Source organism: Trichoplusia ni, chromosome 3, assembly GCF_003590095.1.
Source record: "Trichoplusia ni isolate ovarian cell line Hi5 chromosome 3, tn1, whole genome shotgun sequence".
NCBI lineage: Eukaryota > Metazoa > Arthropoda > Insecta > Lepidoptera > Noctuidae > Trichoplusia > Trichoplusia ni.
The window spans coordinates 17966486-17978932 of NC_039480.1; the positions used below are offsets into that span (position 1 = coordinate 17966486).

The 12447-nt window shown below is 34.6% G+C and overlaps 1 protein-coding gene across 3 annotated transcripts; it reads left to right on the forward strand.

The window, feature by feature from the left end:
* The first annotated feature begins 549 nt into the window (after positions 1-549).
* LOC113492229 (vicilin-like seed storage protein At2g18540) lies at positions 550-12057 on the forward strand. Of its 3 annotated transcripts, none has more exons than XM_026869605.1 (7): positions 550-626; positions 5568-5772; positions 6112-6263; positions 7302-7347; positions 8883-8960; positions 10193-10296; positions 10862-12057. In XM_026869605.1, the coding sequence occupies exons 2-7, from the start codon at positions 5572-5574 to the stop codon at positions 11571-11573; spliced, it is 1293 nt and encodes a 430-aa protein (XP_026725406.1). In that variant the 5' UTR covers positions 550-626; positions 5568-5571; the 3' UTR covers positions 11574-12057. The 3 variants fall into 3 exon arrangements, with proteins under 3 accessions (XP_026725406.1, XP_026725405.1, XP_026725407.1); XM_026869604.1 differs by lacking the exon at positions 550-626 and adding an exon at positions 644-724; XM_026869606.1 differs by lacking the exon at positions 550-626 and adding an exon at positions 767-851.
* Positions 12058-12447: the final 390 nt, after the last annotated feature.

Here is a 12447-nt window from a genome sequence, read left to right on the forward strand (position 1 = left end):
GCATTGCATTATTAGAAATTATTAAATAAAGGTACAAATACAATTATTTTTATAACTATTAAAACTCTTAGCTTTTTAGACATCCGATCTGATTACCTGATATTCCTTTACACAAGAGAAATAGTTTTCTTTAATCCAGGGTCATTCTTTCCAAATCTCATATTTGTTTTTTAGTGTTCGCTCTATCCATATTTACACCAAATTGTATAGCAGAAATTATGAGCTGATTTTGCGGCTTATGAACATGGACTCCGGTTGGGTCTGAAACTAAGAAGACTACTTAACTAATTATGACTTTTTCTCAAAAGTCATTATGAAAAAGGTATTCAAAAAGACACAGAACCACTCTCACAACCTAAGAATGTTTTTAAAATCATGTAAAATGATCAATAACATCCAGAAAAAATACTGACATAGCAAATATACACCGAAATACACGTCAAAAGACTACCTGTCAACCTACCAATAAACGAGGATTTAAACTGCAGTTTAACACACAGTGTCACCCGCCCGGCCTGTTGATCAGTGACTATAGGCTGTCGAATACCACCCACGTGCATTAAATCAATATTAATTGGCCAGTCGTATTGTGCTCTTTGTATTGAGTGAATCAGCTTCGAGCAGAGGTGAGCCGGTGTGATGTGAATGTGTGTGATCATTTGTGATCAGTGATTGGGTGGTCACTGGTGATCAGTGGTCGGTGAAGTTGATCGTGGGAAACTTTGTAAATACGAGCGGTTTTTATGTTTTGTTGTGTTGTTTGTGTGTGTTTGATATTGTTGGTAACTTTTTTTTTAAGTTTCGAAGAATTACTTGAACTTATCTAATCTATCAATTTCAAATATTCTCAGGTAGGTCCTTTTAAATGCAACTTAGGGGAATGAATGATATTAGATTTGGTGATTTCAATTTGTACGTTTTTCAACATTATGTATGTACATGGTACAAGTTATTAGGTAACGAACATTTTAAGTTGTGACTTGTTCAGTAAATACATATAGAAAATAGTAAATACAATATGAGATAGTGTCACCAATATTAACTTGGACTATTTTCTAATACTGATTCCATTGAGGAGATGGAGACGTTAAACAATTACTTTACTCTATAAATAATTTTGGAAAGTTGGATTTAAGAAAACTAGCATAAAGCGATTGCTTATTATTTATGATTACTAATTTCCAGAACTTTCTGCAGCTATGACAGGGACATGGATTTTAAAATTTAGGATAGAATTCCGTTTTAAGGCGAATAACTGACTAGCTCGTACTACAAATAAATAAACTTGTTTGAAGTACATCAAGTGCCATAACTATCGATTACCTTGACAACGCGATGGGGTTGCTTCAAGGTACATTTGGGCCTTTGCAAAATAACTTTGCTTTTTAAGTTCAATTTACTTTAGAAGTCTGACTGGGACTAAAAGGAAAAAATAAACAGATATTTTAAATACGAATTTTCTCGATGTCCTTTAATAACCTAATGATATCCCTCTTACCTAAGAAGCGGGCAGTTAGTACACATGCAATAAAGTAACCCCTATAATTAGACGAATCCTGAAATGAACATTAATTCATAATGCAATAAAAAGAGGTTTTAAGCGTAGTGCCGATGCATGTAGATTTGTGATATTGGTCAGTTAGTTTCCACCTATTAATACACATATATGTAAGTTTTCACTTTTATGACCAACAAGTGGAACTGAAATTAGTTGTGTCTAAGTCTTATATTAATACACATTTTTCTTTCACGAGTTTCCTCGCAGATTCCCGATCATTTTCTCTATACCCATTACCATTTATTCTTAGAACATCATTAACAAACTCCATCCACCTCAGCATCGGCATTCCATCTCCATTCACAGTCATACTCATTCACGATAGCTGACGACTAAATTAGATCTTCAATTTCACGTGTTTCTTTGATCTTTAGCAATTGCAACACGAATTAGTATTTAGCACAACGTCACGTCACATTAGACGAATACCTTTGATTTTGATTGAATGGCCCTAGTTAATGCTCTTTCATTTAAATCAGACACCTGTCAAAATATAGAATGGCCCATCATTTGACATTGGCACTTGGCGTCTGCAGTTGTGATCTCGATTCATAATGGGTGATTAAAGATTTCTTGTGAATGGTCACTATGATTAGAGAATAGTTTTTAAGTCTTGCATCTCTTTTTAATTTTATTTGAGCTATACGTTTTTATTTAAGTTTATAGTTGAGAATGTAAATTATAACAAGAAAGGATGTAAGGGAGCTTATTTCATATGGAATCAGTAACCAGCAGACCCGTGATGGGAAAAGTGGTTGATTTTGTCATTTTTTATTAATTATTATGCTTGTTGACTTCCGTGATTCTTCTTTACTTTGCGACAGTTCAAGCTGGGAAGACAAAGTTCTTAGTTCTCTTGAATTTCTTCTTATTAAAATTAGTTAATAATGGTTTTATATTGTGGAACTTAACTTTGTCTCTAACCGGGTACTATTTTATGTTTACGCAGACATTTTTAACATCTTCACTTTTTTTAACGTTGAAAGCTGTACTGGGCTCTGAAGGGTAAACTACTCAAAACACTGTTTCTTCACAGGCAAAGGCATTTACTACCCCTTGCATTTACATAAAGTGTTTCTTAAGCTATAACAAATCTCTTATTGTATATTATTTACATTCATTGATTTGTTTATTTACCGGGTGTCGACGAAGCATATTTTATTAGGCTTTGTACCAAACAGGGCTGTCAGTAAAGCATGTGATAATTTGTCATCGGATCTTCCTTTTTCGTTGGGCAAGTCTCCAAGCTATGTTAAAAGTGCATTGGCACTGCTAACAAGCTGTAGGTATATCGGGAGCATGACTTATCTAAATAGATGTATCAGAAATAACGAGCCCTTACGCTTAATATAAATATCCGTAGAAGGTTTTGCCTTGCAAAGATATTCAGTTGACTAATAGACATGTGTGTTTTGAATTGGGTTACTTTGCCACGCAACGACCAAATTCTTTTTGAAATATTTCCTATCCCGAAGAGTTGTATTTTGATTGATCCCAAATGCGTTTAACCTAGGATTTTTAGACTAAATTGAACGTCTAGCTAGATAAATATTTCAAGTAAATCCCGATGGCTGAGAGTTTCAACAGATTATTTTCAGTCTGAAAATACTTCTCGGAATTTGACTTGGATATCGGTTCAGATCCGGATCAAGTCGAAAGATTAATACTGTTGACACAGCCTCCACCTGTCCATCAAGCTATCAGTGTAGTCTAGTAATCTTTTTTAATGAATTTTAGTTCTTCAAAAAAGTTTTTCCTTACAAACAGATCGAAAAAAAGGAAACCACTTTTGTGCTTGATTTAATTGCAATTTGTTTTTTTTAAAACGACATCACTTTGGCAATAACTACATAGGTTTGGAACCCACGGAGTTAGAACCTATTATCTTGACACACAAATCCTTTCGTTTAATAATTAGACCACCATGTCACGGCTTAGTAATTACCTCTGGCCTATACCAATGACTAATTCCATATTAATGTCAGCAATAAATTTAACGTCCCGACACATACGTACGTCAGCAACAGCCTTGAGGTGTTCACTCACTCTCCCTTCCGGAAAACTTATATTTTTCTGAAAACCCGCTTATCAGGGTTCGTGCAGGTGACCTTGTCGAATATTTCGCATGTGTAGGAAATTTGCTATAAAATTTATTGTTTTGGTAATTGTATGGTAGAAATTAATTTATAAATTAATGTGAGGAGCAGCAAATCTTTTTGTTTTTCTTGTTTCTTGTACGGGTGGATTTGAAATTGAAAATATTTTTGATTTTAGTACTCGTCGTAGCCACAAGGCTATTCAAGTGAATTTATTATCAAAAATGTACTGGAAACGACTGTGATTGCTTTACCAAAAAAAAAAAACAAAAATTACAATGCAATAAGCTCGAAGAGAAATTACTTCATTTAGGGTTAATATTTTCAGATACAGGTAATAAATCATCAATATTCGGGCATTGTAATCTACTCGCCCTGAAATCTAAAAGATTATTCATGTTTCACATAAAATACATTTTAATTCACCAATATACTTCTTCATCATAATAATTTAAAGCAGGCAACAAAATAGCGAGAAAATTTTCTTTGAAAAATTACTTCATTCTATAAGATTTCAATAAAAAATAAGAACTGAAGCGAAATCTTAAGACACTTATTGAATACTAAGCAGATGGGCTCGAGTTTACGTGTCCTGATAAGAATAGTTACTGGGACTGAATAAAAATGTATTTTAGCAAATTTCAGCATTGTGGAAAATGAAGGTTGCTCTGTCATTCATGTTAATACTGAAATTGTATCAACTTTTTATGAGACAATCTTTTGTAACTTGCTTTTAAGATTAGTTAAAGATGAAATAATGTTCAGTCAGAAAGTTATAAGTTGTAAAAGATAAAAGTTTATTTAACGTTTACGCTCAAATGTCTCGAAGATTTTGAAAAAAAACAATAGTATGTTACAACATTCTGGATCGACAGCACGAATTTGGTGTACTATTCGCAGCGATATAAAAATCCGAATGGAACATATAGATTTGAATGAACAAGGTGCTGGATCGTCAACGCAAGCAACTTTTGCAAAGTTACTGTATTTTTTTTAATAAGAATAAAACGCAACTTATAAATGGCGAAGCCACTCCAGAACATAGTTATCCTTCTTTCCCGAAGTTGAAATCTGAAATCCCAAGCCCACAGTGAGTCGGCACCCCAACAGTGGACTATTTATATAGGCAAACTCACAGGCAAAATCAAGTTTTTTGAAGAATAAACGCTTTACGATTATGTGACGTAATCCGATTCAACAAAAACAATGCTGTTTGAACAAGTAATTTAAAAACATGTCTTTCGTTTTAGAGATTTGTTCCATAATACATTTGTATCAAGTATATTGTATCAAATCACGTTAAAGGACATTCATCAAAGTTATCTTAGCGTGGGATATCAAATAGCAATTTGTGTTGATCGTCCGATCTTCAGTAATGACTTGAGAAACTAATTTATTATAAGTAGATGGTATCGAGTCAGTGACCTTTCAAATTGAAGGGAAATGCGGTTTATGTGTGTTAAGATTTTAAACCTTATTACTTATACATGAGTTGGAGTTTATTGCATGGTAGAAAGATAAGTGTCTTTGCCGGCAATTGCATGAATTTACATGTTGCAGAATTACTAACAACGCATCTTTTGGGTCGATTGATTATTTTATTTTGCCGTATATAACAGCTGTATCACTAACTAGATTTTGCATAGAGACGTTAGTAACTGACTCAATTTTAACTAAGTGACGTTTGTGGTTATTATTAAAAAGAAATACAGGAGCGGTTTCAAAGTATGTCATGTGTATGTGAAAATATATAACAATCTTAAGAGTCGTAATTTTTACGTCTCATAAGACCATTTTGAATCGCTAACGATCTATCCACTATTGCTGTGCTTTACTCAATTATATTGAACATTTATTGTTTTACTCCTTTATTGCAGATATGAATTAATAACCTACATATTTCTACTCGCCAGGGTAATGCCACCAGACATGGCGATCTCGATGCGCCACACTAAGCTGAAGGCGGAGGAGGCTGCGCTGCTGGCCGGCGAGCTCAACAAGCCCTCCTGGGAGTCCCGCAACGAGGGCATCCACGAGAGGGTCAGCTTCGAGGACTCCATCTGGGGGTTCGACCTGGCTGGTGGAGTGTACTACAAGACCCCTTTGAGAGTTACCTATGTAAGTGATACTGTACAGTTCTATAAGAGTTTTGAAATGTCAAGTCTTTTACGATGACATAACGTTGGATTTCGAAGGGTAGGTAATTTAAGTAGTCCGGATCCATTTATTGCCATTAAGCTTAACTATAAACTTGACTATTACTAAAGATCTCTATTTTATGACAAATGGAAGACGTTTACCATAAGTAGTCTGTAGTTTAGGGCGCACTTAGAAGAAAATTTGCAGGGATGTGTATAGGGACACAATTTTAGCGAAAAGTGGTGTCAAAATGACCTAAACCCTATATTATATTACTTGTAAGTGGTGTGACTACATAAACCATTTTCCCCGGTGTAGGTAAAACCCGACAGTCGCGCTGAGAAAGCTGGTATCAGGGCGGGAGACAAACTCCTGAGGATCAACGACGTGGACACCTCAACCCTGACCATCCAGCAGGCGCACGACATCATCATAGAGTCAGGGATACACCTCAAGCTATCCGTCACATCGTGAGTATTACTTTAAAATTAAAAGTCATTTTATAAAGACATTTACGTTGAGCCTTATCGACCTACCACTACTTTTTAAAATAAGACTATAGTAGCTGGGAAGGGAGATGCCACCTACGCCAAGACGTGCCCACTTTGTTTCTGCAATTACAACAACCTCCAACTCCCTGTAGGCTCAATGAGTCCTGATATCAGGTTTGTTGCTATTGTTACAACAAGAGTGCGCAACAAAAAAAAATGCGCAATAACAAAATATCCCGCCCTAAGGATTTTATTAATATCTTTGGGGTGTCACAAAACTTCAAGTCAGGAATATACAAATTCATGCCCTACGCGGGGACCGAAACCCGAGATGGGAACAGTGCATTTAGCTTTTTAACCTTTAAAATTCGGCTATCCGTACAGTTACATCAAATTTACTTCGATAGTTGTTATTTTCCTTTACCGATTCAAGGAGAAGCCAGATTACTAGTAACATTCTACTTAGTATAATAAATGCTGTTCCTATACAAGATATGGCAGACACCATCCCCTGTACAACGCGGTGTTTCGCCCACATCTGCCCAATTTTCCAGTAGTTTGTAAATGTAATCGAGCGCTCTTGATCCAACGCTTAAGTGCCAGCCTGTTAGAATGTTTATGTTAATAACTTATTAATATTCTACTCCAAAGATCTGTAGTTAATGTTTGATGTTAGAGCAGCGAGAAAACAATTTTCGACATTAAACGGGGAATTGCATGCTTAGGTATTCCAAAAAAAGTTGCCAAGTGTTGACTTTGTAAACTGCTATTAGTATACGAGAAAAAATGTAACCAAACTCTAAGTTTCGTTAAAAAATTATTGTATTCATTTTTATTGAAAAATGAACAGTTAAAGTCAAACTTTTAATACTAACGACATAACCCAAGTTTTCTTAATGATGAATGATTGTCTGTGATGACGGCAACATCTTCTGACTAAAATTCACGTAAAGTGTAAACAAACACATGTCATGTTCACCGAACAAAATCGATTAATATATTTCTTTTTCCTTCTAGACCTGATGATGAGGAGGATGCCTACTACTGCTACGAAGATCCTATTGTAAGTAGCTCCTACGTAAAATAAGTTTACAAGTACTTCTTAAGATTTATATCGGTTGTCGTATTGGCAAACGACACTCAATTAAATGTTACGCTGTATTTGTCAATGCGAAGTGAAACGTTAAGACAAATCGACAATTAAGATCAAATAAAATACCGTAGTTAATGCGACTGGGGAATTTTTATAGACAAGGAAATGATCTTAAAGGAAATACTTTTTTTTATGAATGATTAATGTAATGGTTAAATTAATATCTAATAGCCGAGTGGTTGAGATCACTTAGCCGATACCGTCGCGGGTTCGATTCCCACGTAGGACAAGCCTTGGCGTGATCCACAAATGCCTGTCCTTGCGTCTCTGGCTGGATGGCTTTGTACAAGTGACTTAAAATTTGGTGAAACTTAAGTCCTCAAGGCCGGTAGTCATTTAGGAAGAAAAAATAATAACAAATTTACAATTAATATCATTTTTGTTGGCTTCTACCTAAATTTAAATCTTCTACCTATTTAAGTTATCTAGTTTGTATACGGAAGATGTAAATATAAAATCGATATTTATTAATACCACGTCTCCGCTTGGCAATATCTGGTATTACCTGCTTAGTATAGTTGGCAGAGAGATAAAATATCGCAGAGCATAAACTAATCGTCAATACGACGCTATATTGTCTGAGCGATTGGATTATGAGGCGCTAATTGTATAATGTATGACACCCTTTTAAAATAGTTCGCGTTATCTAGAATTTATAGCTAAGGCTTTACGCACACGAAGTAGCTTAAGGCTGCGTTTCCACCAAAGATGTGGGAGGGAAAAATATCCTGCAAAGATGTCTATCTTGGCTGTGAAGATGTGCGAGGAAAATGGTAGTGGAGCTGTGAAAATGAGCGAAGCGAAAATAGGTCTTGCTCTAACAGTATGTCGCAAAACTCGCTAGATACCCTTCTCTCATACCTTGCACACATCCTGCGCTTTTTAAGAATATGCAAAAATGTTGCTCAGCTGAGCCGTTTCCACCAGAGCTATGCTGACCGAGTCGAGATCGATAAAGCATTTTATTGCTACGCACAATTCTGATGGAAACACGGCCTTAGTATCCGATACCTAATTGAAGTCGTTGTGAAATCCACAGAGGTTACATACGAATGTGTTAGAAAAAATATACTCGTAGGGCATTATTTGTTATAAAAGGTTGCGTGTGAAGATACAGTTATTCTCTTTGTATGTTTTTAAATCGCGTCTTCTATAAAATATTTTATCATTACCAGTCCATTTCTGAAAAGCTTTTAAAAATACTTATTGCTCTTACCAAAATATATGACAAGGCAATCGAACAGCCATATGCACGACTGGCACTTGGCTAAGTGGCGTAGGTATATAATATTTATTTCTCTCTACATTTTACTTGGCAATGACAAAGACAGCATGACACCTATTTTCCGTATGGATAATTCTAAATGGAGAGGAAATAAATAGAAATTCCTTGTAATAAGTATCTATAAGAAGTTCTTAATGCTTGTTTTGTTTTCTTTATTCAGTTGGATGGTTACGACAGTGAGGAGGAGAGACGAAGGGAAGAAGAAAAGGCCAGAAAGAGGAGGGTTTGTGCACGAGTGGTACGTACAAGTTTTTTTTTATTTCCTTTTACGGTATTTTATGTCCCTTCATCTGATCTAATGGAATGAAATGATATACTTTGTAAGCAGGATATATTATTTGTTTTACATATGTTTTTTGGGAAAACTGGAGTCTATATTTACTTCCAATATAAAATAAACTCTTATTTGTTTTAAAGTTAAGTGTGTCTACGTACACACGCATGACAATTTCACAGTTTTTCAGTAATAAGGACTTTACTAGACATAATATTTAGTAAACGACTTGGATAAGTCATATTGAGACTCCCCATTTTGATAAAATATCAAATTTCTATTTATTTTCTCCTACGTTTATTAAATACTTACAAAATAAGATGATATTAATTGATTGCTTGAGGCGTTAGACGGGCATTTACATAATAACGATATAAATATAAATTACTTGATATAACTTCATAATTAAATATCTGACGGACAAAAAAAAACTTCAATAAATAAAGATATTATTTAGTATCTCTTAATACAGTAAAAGAACGAATAGAGCATGGCACAAGACAGAGGCGACGTCGACATCAATAAAGAAACACTTACTCCAAGTAATGAAAATACATTTAGTATTTTAAATGGATGCATTTCAACCATATGGATTATCATAAGTGCCTAGCTCAGTATGGATAAGTTTTGCTTTCTCGAATTTATTTTCCAGCCATTGTATAAGTAAATATTAAACATTCATTATGAATGGGAACGTTATCGAATCTCACTGACAAGGGCCAACTAGACCTTATGTCTAGTGTATTAGTGTATTAGTGTCCTTGTAACATCTGTCTCGTGTCGCACTACGTTTATTCTTTCATTCCATATCAAGCTTTATTTATTTGCGGCTGAACATTTGATATTTGCTTTTCATTAAATTCTTCTAGTGAATAAATATGTTTTTATAATTAACACTTCGGTCTATTTGTCTTTCTGCTTGCTTTAATTTTTCGTTCAAATTGATCTTTCGTGGGTTTCTGTATGATTCTCATGTTACAAAATAATTATGAGAAAAATGGAAATCCAGGACAACAAAATTGTGGGCCTAAATAAATTGTCATTTGAGTTTAGCGTTTGGCTATATTACAGATTTGAAATATCTGTGACCTTAATAAGAGTTTTTTTTTATATTTGTCTCTATTTATCCTCGTACTGTAAAGCTGAAGAGTTCTTAAGTATTATCACTAAGACTTTCTTTGTTTGTAACATTCCAGAGCCACTTCTGGAGTCTACAATGGCCGTGGGTCAGCAAGAGACGACTCATATACAGAGAATCAAATTGTTTCATGGTGCCCAGCAAATATGAAGAAGCACGAAGGTAAAAAATATACTTAACATAGCTAATTAATATCACAAAACATATTTACAAAATATATCCAGTCGCACTAAGGCTTACCGACTCAACCAATATTTATTTTTAATTTAAATATGCAATGCAAAAATACTTTAACACAACCATGTTTTTATTTGTATTCATAGTCGACTCGATAATGGAGAATCAAATTAACTAAAAATTTAGCATTAAGTCCACACAAACAAACATACGATGTTTTTGCTCAAACATATCATGCCATCTTTTGTTCTAGCGAGACAACCGGCTCTGATGCTGAATCAGATATATAAGATTGATATATAAAAACTATCATTTGACAAAATCCACGCAAAGGTTCAGTTTTTCATTTTCACCCAATTACTTAGCATGTTTCGTGTCTCTTGGTCTTGCATTACCTATCTCTAAATATAATATGTATTAAACCTGATGTAAAAAAATGTTACCCTTAAATAACCCCCTATAAGCGTCTTGTGTCCAGAAATCTTGCCCCCATTTCAGAAACAGTCAAACCATTACATTGTGATATCATTTGAATTTCTCATGATTTCAGAGACAAATACCCACCTCTCCCAGTATTGCGATACACCGATGAAATAGTCCATTTCAGCGCAGATCAGGAAAAAGAAAACAAAAAGCGTATTCCATCGTTAACGGAGGTCAAAGAAAAGGCAAGGAAAGCCAGACAGGAACGACTAGCAAACGGCGACGCAGTGAGTGACATAACTGATGATGGGTCAGTACGTAACATGGATGAAGATGAAAAACCAGCAGATGACGAATCTATGGCACCATTGAATGAAGAAGAAAGTAAACAAGAGGACGAGAGAAATGTAGAAGAAATGAAGGAAGCGACAGAACCAGAAAATAAAGAAGAAAGTAATGTAAGCGTCGATGATGAAGTAAAAGAAAATGCTGATGAAGAAATTAAAGAAAGCAGTGAAACAGCTGACGAAGTGGTCAATGACGCTGTTGAATCCGCTCCCGAAGAAAAAGCGGAGGAACCCAACGATTTATTAAGTCCCATACCTGAGGCTGCTGAAGAAAGAAACCTAGAAATGGAACAAGAACCTGCTGCAGAGGAAGGAACAGAAAACGGTGATGTTGTAATGAACGGTGATTTAAATGATGATGAGATGATCAATGAAGTGCTGGGCAAGTCAAACGAAAACGTACCCAGAGGTGAAGAGGACAATATCTTAGATAGTATTTTAAGTGACGAAGGACAGAATTTGGAGAATTCTGAATCCAATAACGAAAGATAAAAGACTTTGTTTAACAATATTAATTTAACTTACTCAAGCAAAATCCTTGGATTGGATGGGCTATGAGTAAACGCTACAGTGGTGCCAAATAAGGCTGCCATAGTGTAGAACGATTATTTGTGATACTTTTAGTAAAATTGATTCTCATTTTCATATATTTAGCATTTACCACAAAATAAATTGTCAATTCATGCAGAAAGATTAAACAATTAGTATTGTCATTTGTTTCCAATCAATTGAGTTCTAAATTAACTTGTGATTAGTGTCATTACAATTGGTTCAGTGGTTAATATAAACTGGTATCCCGGTCAATAGATCATGAGTTTGATCTCGTGCCAGGCTCTTTGTTGAAAGAGAAAATAACACCTGGCTTTAATTAGATAGAGTACAAATATAGTTTTAAAGGTATTTAAGTGTAAGATCATGTAGTTAAGTATTATAAGTGCCGAATTAATATCGAATATTAAAGTTAAGATGAAAATCAGGTCTGTGTTTTTCTTTCTTCGATAATAAGTTTGATATTCTCATAGTTTCAAAGCTCTTCTGAGTATTATATTAAAATTACCTGCAATTTACGGTTTCTTGTCCATTCTGAGTGAAAAAGAGAAATGTACACAAAGTTTACAAGAAAACGGATTTTCCCAAAAAAAAAGTAAGGCCTGACGTAAATACTTCTGATCGCGTTTATAATTCATTAACAGAAAATAAAAGATTTCATCAAAAAGATACGTATTTTGTGAATTAAATATCGCATTTATGAAGCAATGAAGTTTCAATTTATCAGTTGAAGCTTCATTGGGCCCGATGTTTAAAATGTTTGAAACAGATTGTGCCGAAATGGAAATCATTATGAAACGAGCAAAAACGCCGTCAA